Source organism: Vanessa tameamea, chromosome 6 (genome assembly GCF_037043105.1).
Source record: "Vanessa tameamea isolate UH-Manoa-2023 chromosome 6, ilVanTame1 primary haplotype, whole genome shotgun sequence".
Taxonomy (NCBI): domain Eukaryota; kingdom Metazoa; phylum Arthropoda; class Insecta; order Lepidoptera; family Nymphalidae; genus Vanessa; species Vanessa tameamea.
In genome coordinates, this window is record NC_087314.1 from 1,907,614 (window position 1) to 1,920,581 (window position 12,968).

General features: G+C 31.4%; 3 protein-coding genes across 3 annotated transcripts; 2 read left to right on the plus strand and 1 right to left on the minus strand.

The window, feature by feature from the left end:
• Window positions 1–646: 646 nt before the first annotated feature.
• On the minus strand, window positions 647–5,439 carry LOC113393207 (uncharacterized). The gene is made up of 7 exons (XM_026629984.2): window positions 5,217–5,439; window positions 4,930–5,122; window positions 4,752–4,835; window positions 3,022–3,184; window positions 1,968–2,260; window positions 1,441–1,568; window positions 647–851 (listed from the first exon to the last, which is right to left on the minus strand). Exons 1-7 carry the CDS (start codon window positions 5,370–5,372, stop codon window positions 660–662), a joined length of 1,209 nt encoding a protein of 402 aa, XP_026485769.2. The 5' UTR covers window positions 5,373–5,439; the 3' UTR covers window positions 647–659.
• Window positions 5,440–5,950: 511 nt separating this feature from the next.
• Window positions 5,951–12,110, plus strand: LOC113393209 (pre-mRNA-splicing factor ISY1 homolog). Its single transcript, XM_026629987.2, has 7 exons — window positions 5,951–6,057; window positions 6,387–6,409; window positions 6,913–7,076; window positions 10,267–10,470; window positions 10,879–11,028; window positions 11,663–11,754; window positions 11,844–12,110. The coding sequence occupies exons 1-7, from the start codon at window positions 6,055–6,057 to the stop codon at window positions 12,006–12,008; spliced, it is 801 nt and encodes a 266-aa protein (XP_026485772.1). The 5' UTR covers window positions 5,951–6,054; the 3' UTR covers window positions 12,009–12,110.
• Window positions 7,215–9,720, plus strand: LOC113393206 (uncharacterized). The gene is made up of 2 exons (XM_026629983.2): window positions 7,215–8,674; window positions 9,079–9,720. The coding sequence occupies exons 1-2, from the start codon at window positions 7,294–7,296 to the stop codon at window positions 9,687–9,689; spliced, it is 1,992 nt and encodes a 663-aa protein (XP_026485768.2). The 5' UTR covers window positions 7,215–7,293; the 3' UTR covers window positions 9,690–9,720.
• Window positions 12,111–12,968: the final 858 nt, after the last annotated feature.

Sequence of the window (12,968 nt, forward strand, 5' to 3'; positions counted from 1 at the left end):
ATATTAACCATTCCTTACATCACCTATGCGCCACCAACCTAAGGAACTCAGATGAAATATAATATACCAATTTTGTATGAATATTAAATAAATAATATATTACAAAATACTAAACAAAACTTTAAACAATTAATATTTAAATAATTATAATAAAAATACTCAAATGCATTAACAATTCCGACAATCTTTAGAATATTCTAATCTGAACTAGACTTTATATTAATTACACCATACTTCTGTACCGTTATGCTAAATAAAATTATCAACAATCAAATATAATCAAATATAAAAAGGAACGACAATAATTACCACCTTTGCCTCATAATTGTTAAAATAAAATACAAAAAAAAGTGCAGCACAGTATCCATAATATTAGTGAAACTTAAAAAAAAAAAAATAGCAACGCCTGTGTAGTTCATATATTATGAAGGCAGCGTGGAAGGCGTACGTCTACAACGCGAATGTGCACGAAGTACGAACCTATCTTTTTCTATCGCTTTATATCGCTCTCCTTTGCCCCACTAGCAGCGACTGTATACCTCTCTTTCTTATTAAAGAAGGAGACATATCCGTTCTCTCTCTCCCTCACACACGTCCGTAATTTTTTTTTATTAAATCTCGTATTATTTTTTATCGAGTCGGCTATTAATAGTATTATGTCATTTGTCGTATATCAAGAGCTCGTAGATATCACGTTTGGTGGTTACGAAGAGATGATGGCCACGGCTGTCTTCATAAACGTCCAAGGCGATGATTTTTGTCATAGATGTTCCCGAATAACTTTGCAAATAGAATCGCAGCTCTGGTGTAGTTAATTTTTTTATCAAATTATTCGTGAGGAAAATCTCGATCTGAATAAATCATAAATTAAAAAACATAAATAATTAACGATTTCGATGATAAAACAGTTCTTTTTTATGATAATACAATCTTAAGGAGTACGTTAAGGGCATCCGAAGTGAGTACCTTAGTAAATACGAGTATAGGATGTTGATGATGAGCATACTTTACAGGAACAAACGATCGAGAACTTATCGAGTTACTTTTGGTGTGTGACGCAAATAAATAAAAATGCACTCGTCTTCCCACTGCTGGGCTAAGGCCTCCCCTCCCTTTGAGGAGAAGGTTTGGAGCATATTCCACCACGCTACTCCAATGCGGGTTGGTGGAATACACATGTGGCAGAATTTCGTTGAAATTAAACACATGCAGGTTTCCTCACGATGTTTTCTTTCACCGCCTCGCACGAGATGAATTATAAACACAAATTAAGCACATGAAATTCAGTGGTGCTTGTCTGGGTTTGAACCCGAAATTATCGGTTAAGATGCACGTGTTCTATCCACTGGGCCATCTCGTATCGTGATTATATTATAATAATATATTTGAACATTTACATAAATTTATTTTATTACAAATATTTCTTATGACAAATCATACCTTGCCATCTTCGTATCCCAATAGCAAGACGTGTCCGTGTTCCATCACGCACGTGAGCCCGGGACAAGCAACTCCTATTTGATCTCCCCCTTTTTGCGAGTGGATTTGGAACTCCTTTTCAGTCGGAACTTATAAAATGAAACGTTTTTAAATGTATATATTTGTAATTATTTAAATAAATATAAATAGGTGACAATGAAGATCAGCTCCTAGCGCAGTCCACTACCTTTTTCATCAGCGATCTTTTTTGTATTTCATGCACTAATATTTTTCTGTTTTTTACAGTGCTCGCGCTTGGTGAATAAGCATCTTTATTATTAATAATATTTTAACAAAGTAAGCATTTACCGATTTATATATTAAATCATATACAAAAGTTATTTGGATATTTTTATTTATACTGAGAATATGTAGGCAGACTGGGAATTATGCCACCAAATCTTAATTATGGTCATGAGTATGTGGTACCTACACAGAAGACTAGCGCTACCACCACGTAAAAATTGCCCTACAGAAGATAGCCTCACCCGCACATAATACACTGTAGTCCCCAAACATATACGGCTTCGTATCCAAGTAATGCATTGGAACATCTAATTCAAAAACCTTCTCAAACTTCTTGCATTCCATATCGACACGAAGGACATCTCCTCTCCTCAGTAAAACATACACTTCCCCCTGGTGTACGTTCAGACCACATATGGAATCTTTATTGCCGTAGTATCTTGCCATAACTTTAACATCCCATTCACATTTATCAGCTTTGTATACCCATAGAACATTCTTTATGTCAATAACATAGCAACAGTTCGAATACACTCTGAAAATATATTTTTTTGCATATTGTAATATTTTCATATGAATACTATAAATACTGTATAGGTCGGCTATGTTTATTGTTATGACCTGATGTTGATGAAATTTAGTCCAGAGACAAAGGCTAGAAACAGATTATGAACCATAAACTCACTACATAGCATAAACAAAGTCGCTTCCCGCTGTCTGTCTATACCTGTGTATGCTTAGATCTTTAAAACTGCGCAATGGACTTTGATGCGGGTTTTTTTTTAATAGAAAGAATGATTCAAGACGAAGGTTATATATATAATATATGCATAATTTAGTCGAGAAACATTGATGATTTTAGAGATTTCTAATGTGACGTCACATACAAACACATTATTTTAGCTTACATTGCAAAAGCTGGCTGAACCCTACGAGATAGATAAAAATAGTGTATTAAAGTATTGTACCTACAGCTCAAAAAAGTCTACGATGGTATATGTATAACAAACAGTGACCATTTTTTATCTTTAACTTTATATGAAGCGATTTTAAGCAATACAGCATTAATCCTTATCCAATTGAGTACCTTAAATATAATGTACATTTAATATAGATCGATATAGCCCTGAATTGACTGAAAACGTGGCGAACGTTGTATATAAAGACATTCTTTAGTATAATCAGTATCAGCATTGCACCCTTTCGAAGCAGGGTCAAGTAGCCAGTTATATTTAAATTGAAAATCGAATTGTCTTTAAACGAAGCTGATCATGAAAATTTTATTATACAACTTACTTGAATGTACTTATATCATAAAGCACAGCTTTTCTTACTTGAGTACAATCACAGTCTTCATTATGTAATTTATTTATAAGGGTAAGCACATTGTATCCAATCACATCATCCATTCGAAGACTCAAGTTAGCTCTTAATGAGCTAGTTTCCTCATAATTAAGGCCTTAAAACATAAAGTTATTTTAAATTAAGAATATAATGAGTTATATCGTTAGATAAAGCATTTTCAACTTAACACACGACCAAGACAAAGATTAAAGGTCGCAAGTAATGCAAAGCCTAAGTTCGATTTAACTTTATGAAAATGGTTACAACCACTGAGCTTCATCTGGTCAATTTAGAATATATTTCATGCTAAATAAAATATTACACATAATAGTGTATGGGTTGATGAAGATTCTGACCCAATTATATGGATCATTCCATTTCACGGTAAAAAGATGCTTTGGACTTTGATTCATTATTCGTAAATAAATTGTCCGTCCGTATATGAAATACGTCGAAGAAATAATCTGGCGACTGTTGGCTCCTAAATTCAACACATTAACTCAGCGCTAAAACTCTATTTTACAGGAAAATTGCATCATACCGCGCATTTGGCATGCCTAGAATGGCTATAAAAATGTTCAGGAATATCATAGTGTAAAACTCTGTTATAATATATATATATATATATTCTATAAAATAGAACCCTTAAATCATACTTTACTTTTTCCTTGTTAAATTATTATTTATACTAAAATTCTGACAGATTACATATTGATATACAACGAAAATAAATACCTTCCTGGACAATCTGCTAATTAAGACAAAATTATTGAATACATTAACATAATTTTGGTTACTTTTAAGAGGTGTATATTGTATATATTTGTGTATATAGTTTGTTTATTTTCTTGCAATGAAGCTCAATGTTCAATAAAGACAAATCAATAATCAAAAGTTGAGCTATGCTTAAGAAAGTTAGCAGGCTCTTCTCATAAGTTGTCATATGCCATTTATCTAGCCCCAGAACATTTTCAAGCTATTTTTGTACTTGATTACAAAAGTTATACATTACTAGTTTAACCTGTGGTACCTGCACTAAATTTAAAAACTTTATAGTCCACTAATCCATGACCCATTCTTTCCCCCATGAAATTAAAATAGTACACTATGTCTGTCCACAGAACTCTAATTGTCCCAATACTAAATTTCATCTAAACCTGTTCAGCAGTTTAAGAGTGAACCGGTAACACACAGTTACTTGTACATTTATAATATTAGTAGGGTTATTAATAATGGACAGTTAAACAGTTGATATAATTTATTTATTTATTTATTTATTTTATTTGCAGTTTCATGCTCACACATACAATTAAACTTTAGTTTACATGAAATAAACCCTGCTAGGGCGTAGCAAATGTTAGAGAGACGGACGTTTTATCACAATTTTATCTGTCAGATATTCCTCGAGTGTGTAATAGCATTTTTTTTTAAGAATTTCTTTTAACTTATTTGGGTAGCTTGGTTCATTTATATTTTGCTTAAATACGTCCGGCAATTTATTAAAAATTTTTATGCACATAGCATGTGTGCCCGATTGGTGAAGTTTCAGTTTTGATGTTGTAATTTCAAAATTATATTTATATCGTGATTCAAAACGCCGCGGGTTTTCAGATATTTGGTTGAACATTTTTTTATTGTTTTTAACGAATTTTTAACGAATTCACTTTGATTATTAAACTTACATGTTCTGTTTAAAATTTTCATAAGTAGAAAATTTTCAAGGGAAAAATACTTCACAGCCTCATTTGTCACAACTATAAGATTATCTAAAATGATTAACCACTACATATCAATAAAGATATATAATTTATATAATGAATATAGAAAGAGTATGCCTTAGTTAAAATGTTTTATTATTACCCTTATAAACACATATACTTTTAACAACTTCGAATGTATAATGATGATGGAAATGTACAGCAGCATTTTTAACATTATACCATCGCTGAGCACATTGAATAATATCTCTACAGCTTAATGTAGATTTTTCACAAAAAGACATGCCTTTATTATCAATTCCATGTTCTATCAACTTGTCCCAGACATTAAAGTGCTATAGAAAATAAAATTGTTTGTTTATCTTTCACATTTTTATTCAATAATTAAGTATTTTTTCTATTGAAAACAGACTGGCAAAAAAGGCTTACATGACAGTAATATTCAACAACATCTCGCCAATATTTGTTGATAAACATGGAATTTAACAAAGATTTAAAATCCAATTTCCTGAAAATTATTAGCAAAATATCAGCTGGACAGTTCGCCCAATAAGATATCTGTTTATTTGGATTCACTAAAGACATTATTAATACGCTAGAATAAACCTTGTATTGTTTAAACTTAGCATAAGTTTTTATTTGAAGGAGGCAAGAAAATGGTTAAATACAATTTAAATTATACAATATAATAAGCAGCATTATGCATTTATTTATCTATTATTTTTTTGTATATATTTATCTAAAAAATATTTAAAAATAAGCATTAAACAAAAACAATGACAATTGACAAAATGTGTCATTTTTGTCAACTGACGTCTCACGGTCTCACAGTATGTACATAATAAAAATATCGATAATGTATATTTATGAAACATGAAACAATTTCTTAAAATACGTTACGTAATAATTATATTATTTTTATAATCGGACGTAAGGACTGCTAAATTATTTCATTCATTTTGGCGGACAACTAGCATCAACTATTTCTCAAAATCAAAATCTCCTTATAACTAAATAAAATTAGTCATTATTCAGAAATAAGTGATCAGTTTGACAATAGTTGTTGGATTTTTATGGTTGTAAACGGCCGTATGAGGGAAATCTTTTGCTGGCTAAATTCGGAAAATCTTATGAAAAAAATTGTCAAATGTCAATGCCAACAATATGTCTTAAAATGTCAATGTCAAAATAAGCCTTGGAGAGCATTGTTTGAAAGATAAAATCTTTTAGTAATTTTGTAATTATTAGTTAATAACAATAAATAAACATGGTAAGTAAACGCAGATAGTTTCCACTATTTAATAGTATAGAAAAGTCTTCTCGATTTAGTTTTCACCCCCAAACAATAATTTCGTTTTTATTAAAAGAGTTCCTTACTTTATTAAGTTTTTAACTTATTTGAACATAAATCATCTGTTTGCCTTAAATATTTTGCTGCATTAATGATGTATATATTGCTTATATTTGATATGTTAATCTGTATATGTATTTTGTCTTACTATTTTCGACTTCAGTTGTAATTTGTTGCAATAGTCGAAATTTGTTGTTTTAGTTCACATGTAATCAAAATTAAATTAATATATTGTTATTTTATTACAGGCAAGAAATGCAGAGAAAGCTATGTAAGTTTATAATATCAGTATTTCTCCAATGCAAAATAAAACATTAACTCAAATTACCAAATTTAACGAACATTTAAAAATGAGTTCTTACAAATAATATAGTCAATGTGTATTAGCATATAGATACCAAAAGCAACACCTTTGATTGGTCATCAGACAGAAATCAGTACTTCAATTTTAAAATCTCTCCTATGATGGTGCTTTTTAGTTAATATTTTTAGCCAGCATAGTGTTATACAGCTTGTATCACAATATGATGGCTAATGAGTCCCTAAAATGCATAAGGTCAACTTGTATTTATTTCTTTATTAATATATGAACTTATTATTATTATACTTTTTTCAAAGTCATAGTTTTCATTTAATGTTTTTTTTTTTAATGACTAGTATAATTGGTTAAAGCATTCTAATATTAAATTTATACTCTAATATTTGCTGATAATGTCTGGTTTATATTAAAAAAAAATGGAAACTATTTAAGCACAATTTTTTTTATTTTTATAGGACAACACTGGCCCGTTGGCGTGCTGCACAAGTACAAGAAGCTGGTGGGCAAAGAGAGCGTCGCCCTTACCTTGCCTCCGAGTGTAATGATCTCCCACAAGCAGAAAAATGGAGACTTCAAATTGTCAGAGAAATTGCAAAAAAAGTTGCACAAATTCAAAATGGTAAGTCACATTATAAAGCCACAATTAATTTTACAGGCATATTATATGAATTAAAAAAAAAACTATTCAAATTTATAAAAATCTATTAGGCTATGATGTTACCATTTTTACTATGATGTATTGATGTATGTTTAATACATCATAAAAACATTACAAAATTATGTAGTGTGAAAATATTTTCTACTATAAAGATCCAGATTAGTCTAGCAAAACAGGTATGGCTGATGAACAAGTGAATGAGGCGAAGCTATCAAATTCCCAGTCTCCAAGAGAGCCCAGCATCAGATCACGGAATGATTTCGAACCATTTAGACCTGTCATGCCTATTGAAAAAGTTCAGTCGCCTAAAGTTCAATCACCTACAACCAGTACTCTTCGTACATCACCAGTCGTCACTACACCTGCATCGTCCGTTAAAGGTTCTGTTCAATTGTCGCTTAAAAGTCAAAAAAGTATCAAAAATGAATCATTGGAAGCAACTCAAGTAGGGAATAAAAGTTTGAAAAGTTTAAGCCTTGGGAAGGATTTGAATGACAACAGAGAAGTGAATGTGGTAGGGAAAGAGGACTTTCTATCAAGTCCTAAAGTTTGGAATAACAATAATAATGAAATAAAAAAAATGCAGGCTGAACTTACGGATAATACAGAACACTTAAACAATACACCCGTTTACAGTAATATAAATAAAATATCAGACATGAGTAAAATACTAAAAGATGAAGCCAATGCCCTGCGGGAATCGATTAAAAGCTTGTCTGAAGGTATTGTTCGTACAAAACAAGAATTAAAGGGTCAAAAAGAAGATATAAATTTTCCATATCATCTCTTTTTAATTGAAATCATAATCAACAAAATTAATATGAAATGCGAATGCTTTGAGTTAGACTACAACAACTTGGTTATTGCAGCAACATTTTTGGGAAAACCACCGATAACACTGTATGATTCGTCGTATGGTAAAATTGACGATTTTTCCGATCTGAACGTTGGAAAATCAGCCTTATTTGCAATGACATATGATAAGATATGCAGCATTACAGATTTCATCGTGAATTTATCACTAACTAAACAACCACCTTGTTCGAATTGTGTTTCGAAAATTGCCGAAACGAAAATAGACTATACGAAAGAGTTCAAAGAGTTACGAGACGAACTCTGCCAGAAGTGGACGAAGGAGCAACCAAACGACAATATAATATGCACAACGTCGACTCCACTAAACAGAAATATGTATTATCTGTCTTGTGGCGACAGCGGCCACAGTGATTCTATAGGTATTATTGAGTTAGCAACTCGAATGTCATTTCTCGGCAAAGAAATCACTACAGCGTTTTGCGCTACCTCAAAACAAAAATGTACCTCAGTTCTGATGAAAGAGGATAATGGTATGTCAATGTATTCGTGTCAAAATGTTGAAATGGACGGACAGGGTAAAATCTTATTAGATGAAAATACTCTGACGAGGAAGGAAGCACCGAAAAGCAGTCATACGATGTCAGCGAGAGGGTATGAAAGTCCACTATCTCAATTTTCAAGCAGACAAGGGTCTACTAAACAATATTTAAACAAGAATGACTATATTCGCAGGTATCAACAAGGTAATTTATAATTACTGTTATTTTGTTTCCCTGCCCTGATTTCCAATCGAATATTATTAAGTTTTTACTTTCGTCCATTCTTGGTAGCAATCTAGAGTTAGGAAGTTAGAAGTGCTACACTTCGATGTCTCCGAATACACATAAAGCCATTGCTTTTTTATACTTCCAATAGATAGGCAGACTAGCAAATGAGCCAAGTAAATTGTCACTATTATTGGCACTGTAAAAAATATTAACCGTCCTTTATGGATCGTCGTTCCATATAGCCATAGCTCTATTTAAATGCTCTCTACTTCTGTGTTTACAGACACTTTTGTAGACCATGACATCATCTGTACATTAGCTTATCATTGAGATTAATATTACAAATGTTACTTAAAAAATTAAAAAAATAAACTTTTCAGATGATTTGGCAAAATATGATGAAATATTTACAAAAATGAATACAAACGAGTTAAAAATCCGAGTCCCGAAAACAACGAAAATAGAGAGGACGGGCAAATATGATAAAATACAAGAGCTGTGTTCCTGCGAAGACAATCCTTACAATACCGGTGATCAAATACAGTTCGGCTTACCCAGAGAGTTGAGCTATCCAGACAAGAGTTCAAACACCTATTCAACGAATTTGAAATACACGTATAAAGGCTATGACAACAGGGACAGAAAAATAATAAACGTCACCCCCTCTAACTGCCCCGTCCCAATTAACATGGAAAAGATGGTGCACCCGCAAAAAGACGTGTTCATTTTAAAAATAGGCAAGAAACTAGAAACTCGGGATAAGAAAACTGATCTCGAAATAGAACTCGTTACTCCAAAGGCTCCATGCGATAAACGATTAGTCGATAACAGTCACATCGCTCAGCAATGTAGTTCCAATACATTGAGAGACAAACCATCTAAATCAGATAAGAAAAAGGATAGAAAGAAAGAGAAGAAAAATAAATCTAACTTAACAAGTAAAAAAGGCAAAGCCAAAAGTGCTGCGAAATCAAGAAAGAATAAAAAATAGAAAAAACTCTTTATAAAAAAATAAAATATTCATTTAATTTATGTTTTTTTTTATTGAATTTATACTAATATTACAAAAGCGAAAGTAACTTTATCTATGTGTCTGTTGCTTTAACGGTCAAATCACTGAACCGTTTGATGAGTTTTGGTATGAAGCAAGCTCGAACCTCAAAGGGCAAAGGCTTTTTATACTTACAACGAAGACCAACCAACCCCTAAAACGCAAAGCGACGAGTCTTAAATAATATGATCATACAACTAGTCGAAATTTGTGTTCTGTAATAAGTTTCTCAAATTTTTTCTTTAATTTATTAATTTAGGCAGATAGAAATGCATTTGTATTTACGTAGGTAGTCGTGTTAATTGATTCTGATGTTAAAATCATCATCTTCGCCTATAGACACTAGCATTAGATGAAATATAATACCTTGTATTCTATCAATGTTACCGCTAAACACAATCTAAGTTGCTTTCTCTTTGTCCTCCCTTAATCTCCCTTGACCAGGAACGCAGCTTCGTCGTAAGCACGTGAGCCCAGATGATCAGTATATAACTATAACGCTCGTTTCATATTTCAGCTGGTCTTGGTGAATTTCGTATTCGAGATTTGAACGACGAGATCAACAAACTGATGCGGGAGAAACGTCACTGGGAAGTACAAATAAAATCGCTCGGCGGACCTGATCACGCTCGCGTCGGGCCGAGGATGTTGGACCAAGACGGAAAGGAAGTGCCGGGAAACAGAGGCTATAAATATTTCGGAGCTGCTAAAGATTTACCAGGTACCTTTTAAATTTATTTAGTAGACACCTTTTAATATGGTTTGCTAAAACTTGTCATTTTACATATCAGTCAAACAAAAGAGTTCAGTACGATTATCTTCTCCGTCAATCGATTTCTTTTTTGTTTTATTTTTGAACTTGGCTTAAAATACTCCTACATTTTTCATATACTGTAAATATATATTATGATCAACTTTGGACCACACCGCAAATACTAGTACTCATTCTGTTCATAATATTACCGATTTATAGTGATAATTAAACAATACATTTTCAATATATATAATTATTAATTAATTAATTATTCGTTTCTGTCCAGTTGTATATTTATTAAGTTATATACTTTTTATTTGATACAAACATATCGTCGCTGCAGTTTCCAAGTAACTAATCATTATATCCTCATAGGTGTTCGCGAACTGTTCGAGCAGGAGCCCCCCGCAGCGCCGCGGCGGACTCGCGCGGACCTCATGCGCGACGTCGACGCGGACTACTACGGCTATAGAGACGACGACGACGGGATGCTGTTACCGTTAGAGCAGGAAGCGGAGAAAGAAGGTGACTTTTTATTTATATATTCTTGAACGGTAAACGAGCAAATGCAAGGTTCATTCTTGGTTAGTGGTAGGTTGCGACGAGACACTGGCAATGCAAGTACATATGCATTTTAGAAGCAAGTGCGTTACACCTTTTTATTATACATCATAAGTACTTACCATCAGTATGAATTGTGATCTAGTGTAAGTCTATAATTAATTAAAAATAAATATTCATTACATCGAAAGTACAAAGACAACCGTGGTCTGCGGTATCTATGGTGTTATATCCCTCGTGTCTGTAATAATAGTGACTTCCCTTTCAAACCAGAACACAGAATATTAGCGTATTGATTAGTGGCAGTAGATTTATAAATAAGATAGAGAGTACTTTAAATCATACTTTCGATTTAACTAAAAAAATCTTATAACTTAAAAATTTACACAACATTTGAACTGGACTGAATTATTTCCAAATGTTCGCATACTTAAAGAACTATATTATGACTTAATTTTTGGATAATTATATAATTAATATCTGAAAAACTTAATAAATTCATTTTATATGTTTACATAATATGTGAAAAATGTTATAATTATATTAAAGTCCTTGCGTGAATATTATAAAGTAATCATGCTAAAATGTGGTCTTCTAGCAATAGAAAGAGCCGTTGATGAATGGAAAAGAAACAAAGAGGAGAATAAAGACCAGGAGACAACAGAAGAAGAAAATATTTACCCAGAAGATGTGTGTATATTACAATTTATTTCAGTTTATTATAAATTTTAATATTTTTTATTTTATTAATTTAATAATTAATTCTTAAACTATTCTAGCCTGATGACAAGAGAATAGAGGATGAAGAAATAGAAAAACCTATTGAGACATCACATGTGGCCGTACCATCACAGAGAGATGTCGAGGAAGCGCTATTAAGAAGGAAAAAACAGGAACTTTTAGAAAAATACGGTTGTCTAGATGTAAAAATGGAAGAGAGCTAACGTAAGAATAAATTTAGTTATAGGATATTTGTAACTATAAAAAGCGTTATTATTTAAAATTTCCCCGTTCTCCTCTAAATTAGTGTAAACATAGGATTACTTTTTTTTAAAAAAAAAAAGTAGGTTATATATATGTACGCTATATTTATTATTCATGAACAATTTTTTTATTGACCAGAACATTTTATTACATAATCAAAATTAAGCAAAATATACAAAGAATTAAAAATAAAAAATGTAAATGGGCTTAATATTACTTTAATTCTAGGCCCTAGCAAGCATCTATAAAAATTATCTAGGAACAATCGCACTAGCTAAACGAAATTAAGTCCATTGTATGTATTATATCCATTTTTAATAAATATATTTATAATTTAAACTAACTTATAACATTACCAGAATATTGAAATGTTAATAACATTTATTCAATTAGAACCCAGAATGTAAGGAATGTACAAACGAAGAATCTTATTAAACAATATATCAAACACCCTCTTGAAACTTATATTACACATAAAACTGTAACCGAGTAAAACACTAGTAAAGTGTTGCATGAAATTATTATTAAAAAACAATGAGAAGCTGATAATCCATTTTTCTCCATTCTTTATTTAAATATACTTCTAAAAAACCTAACTGAATATTAAAATATTGAAGCCTAAATACAAATTTAATTTTATTAACTGGGTAAGTACTATCTCAGACTTTGTCTGTACAAAAATTAATAAGTAAATATTCTTAAATATTTTCATATCGACATCCATTATGAATGAATTTTTAAACATAGCCAAATTAAACATTAATAATTATATCTTACATTGAGTCGTTACAATAATACAAAAATAAACTTTAACGAAAAAACATAGTAATGGAATATTAAATCATAAAAATAACTACTAACTGGCTATTTACGTAGCTTCAACAAAGAAGTTCGAGTTGATATTTATCAAGTAGAGTATT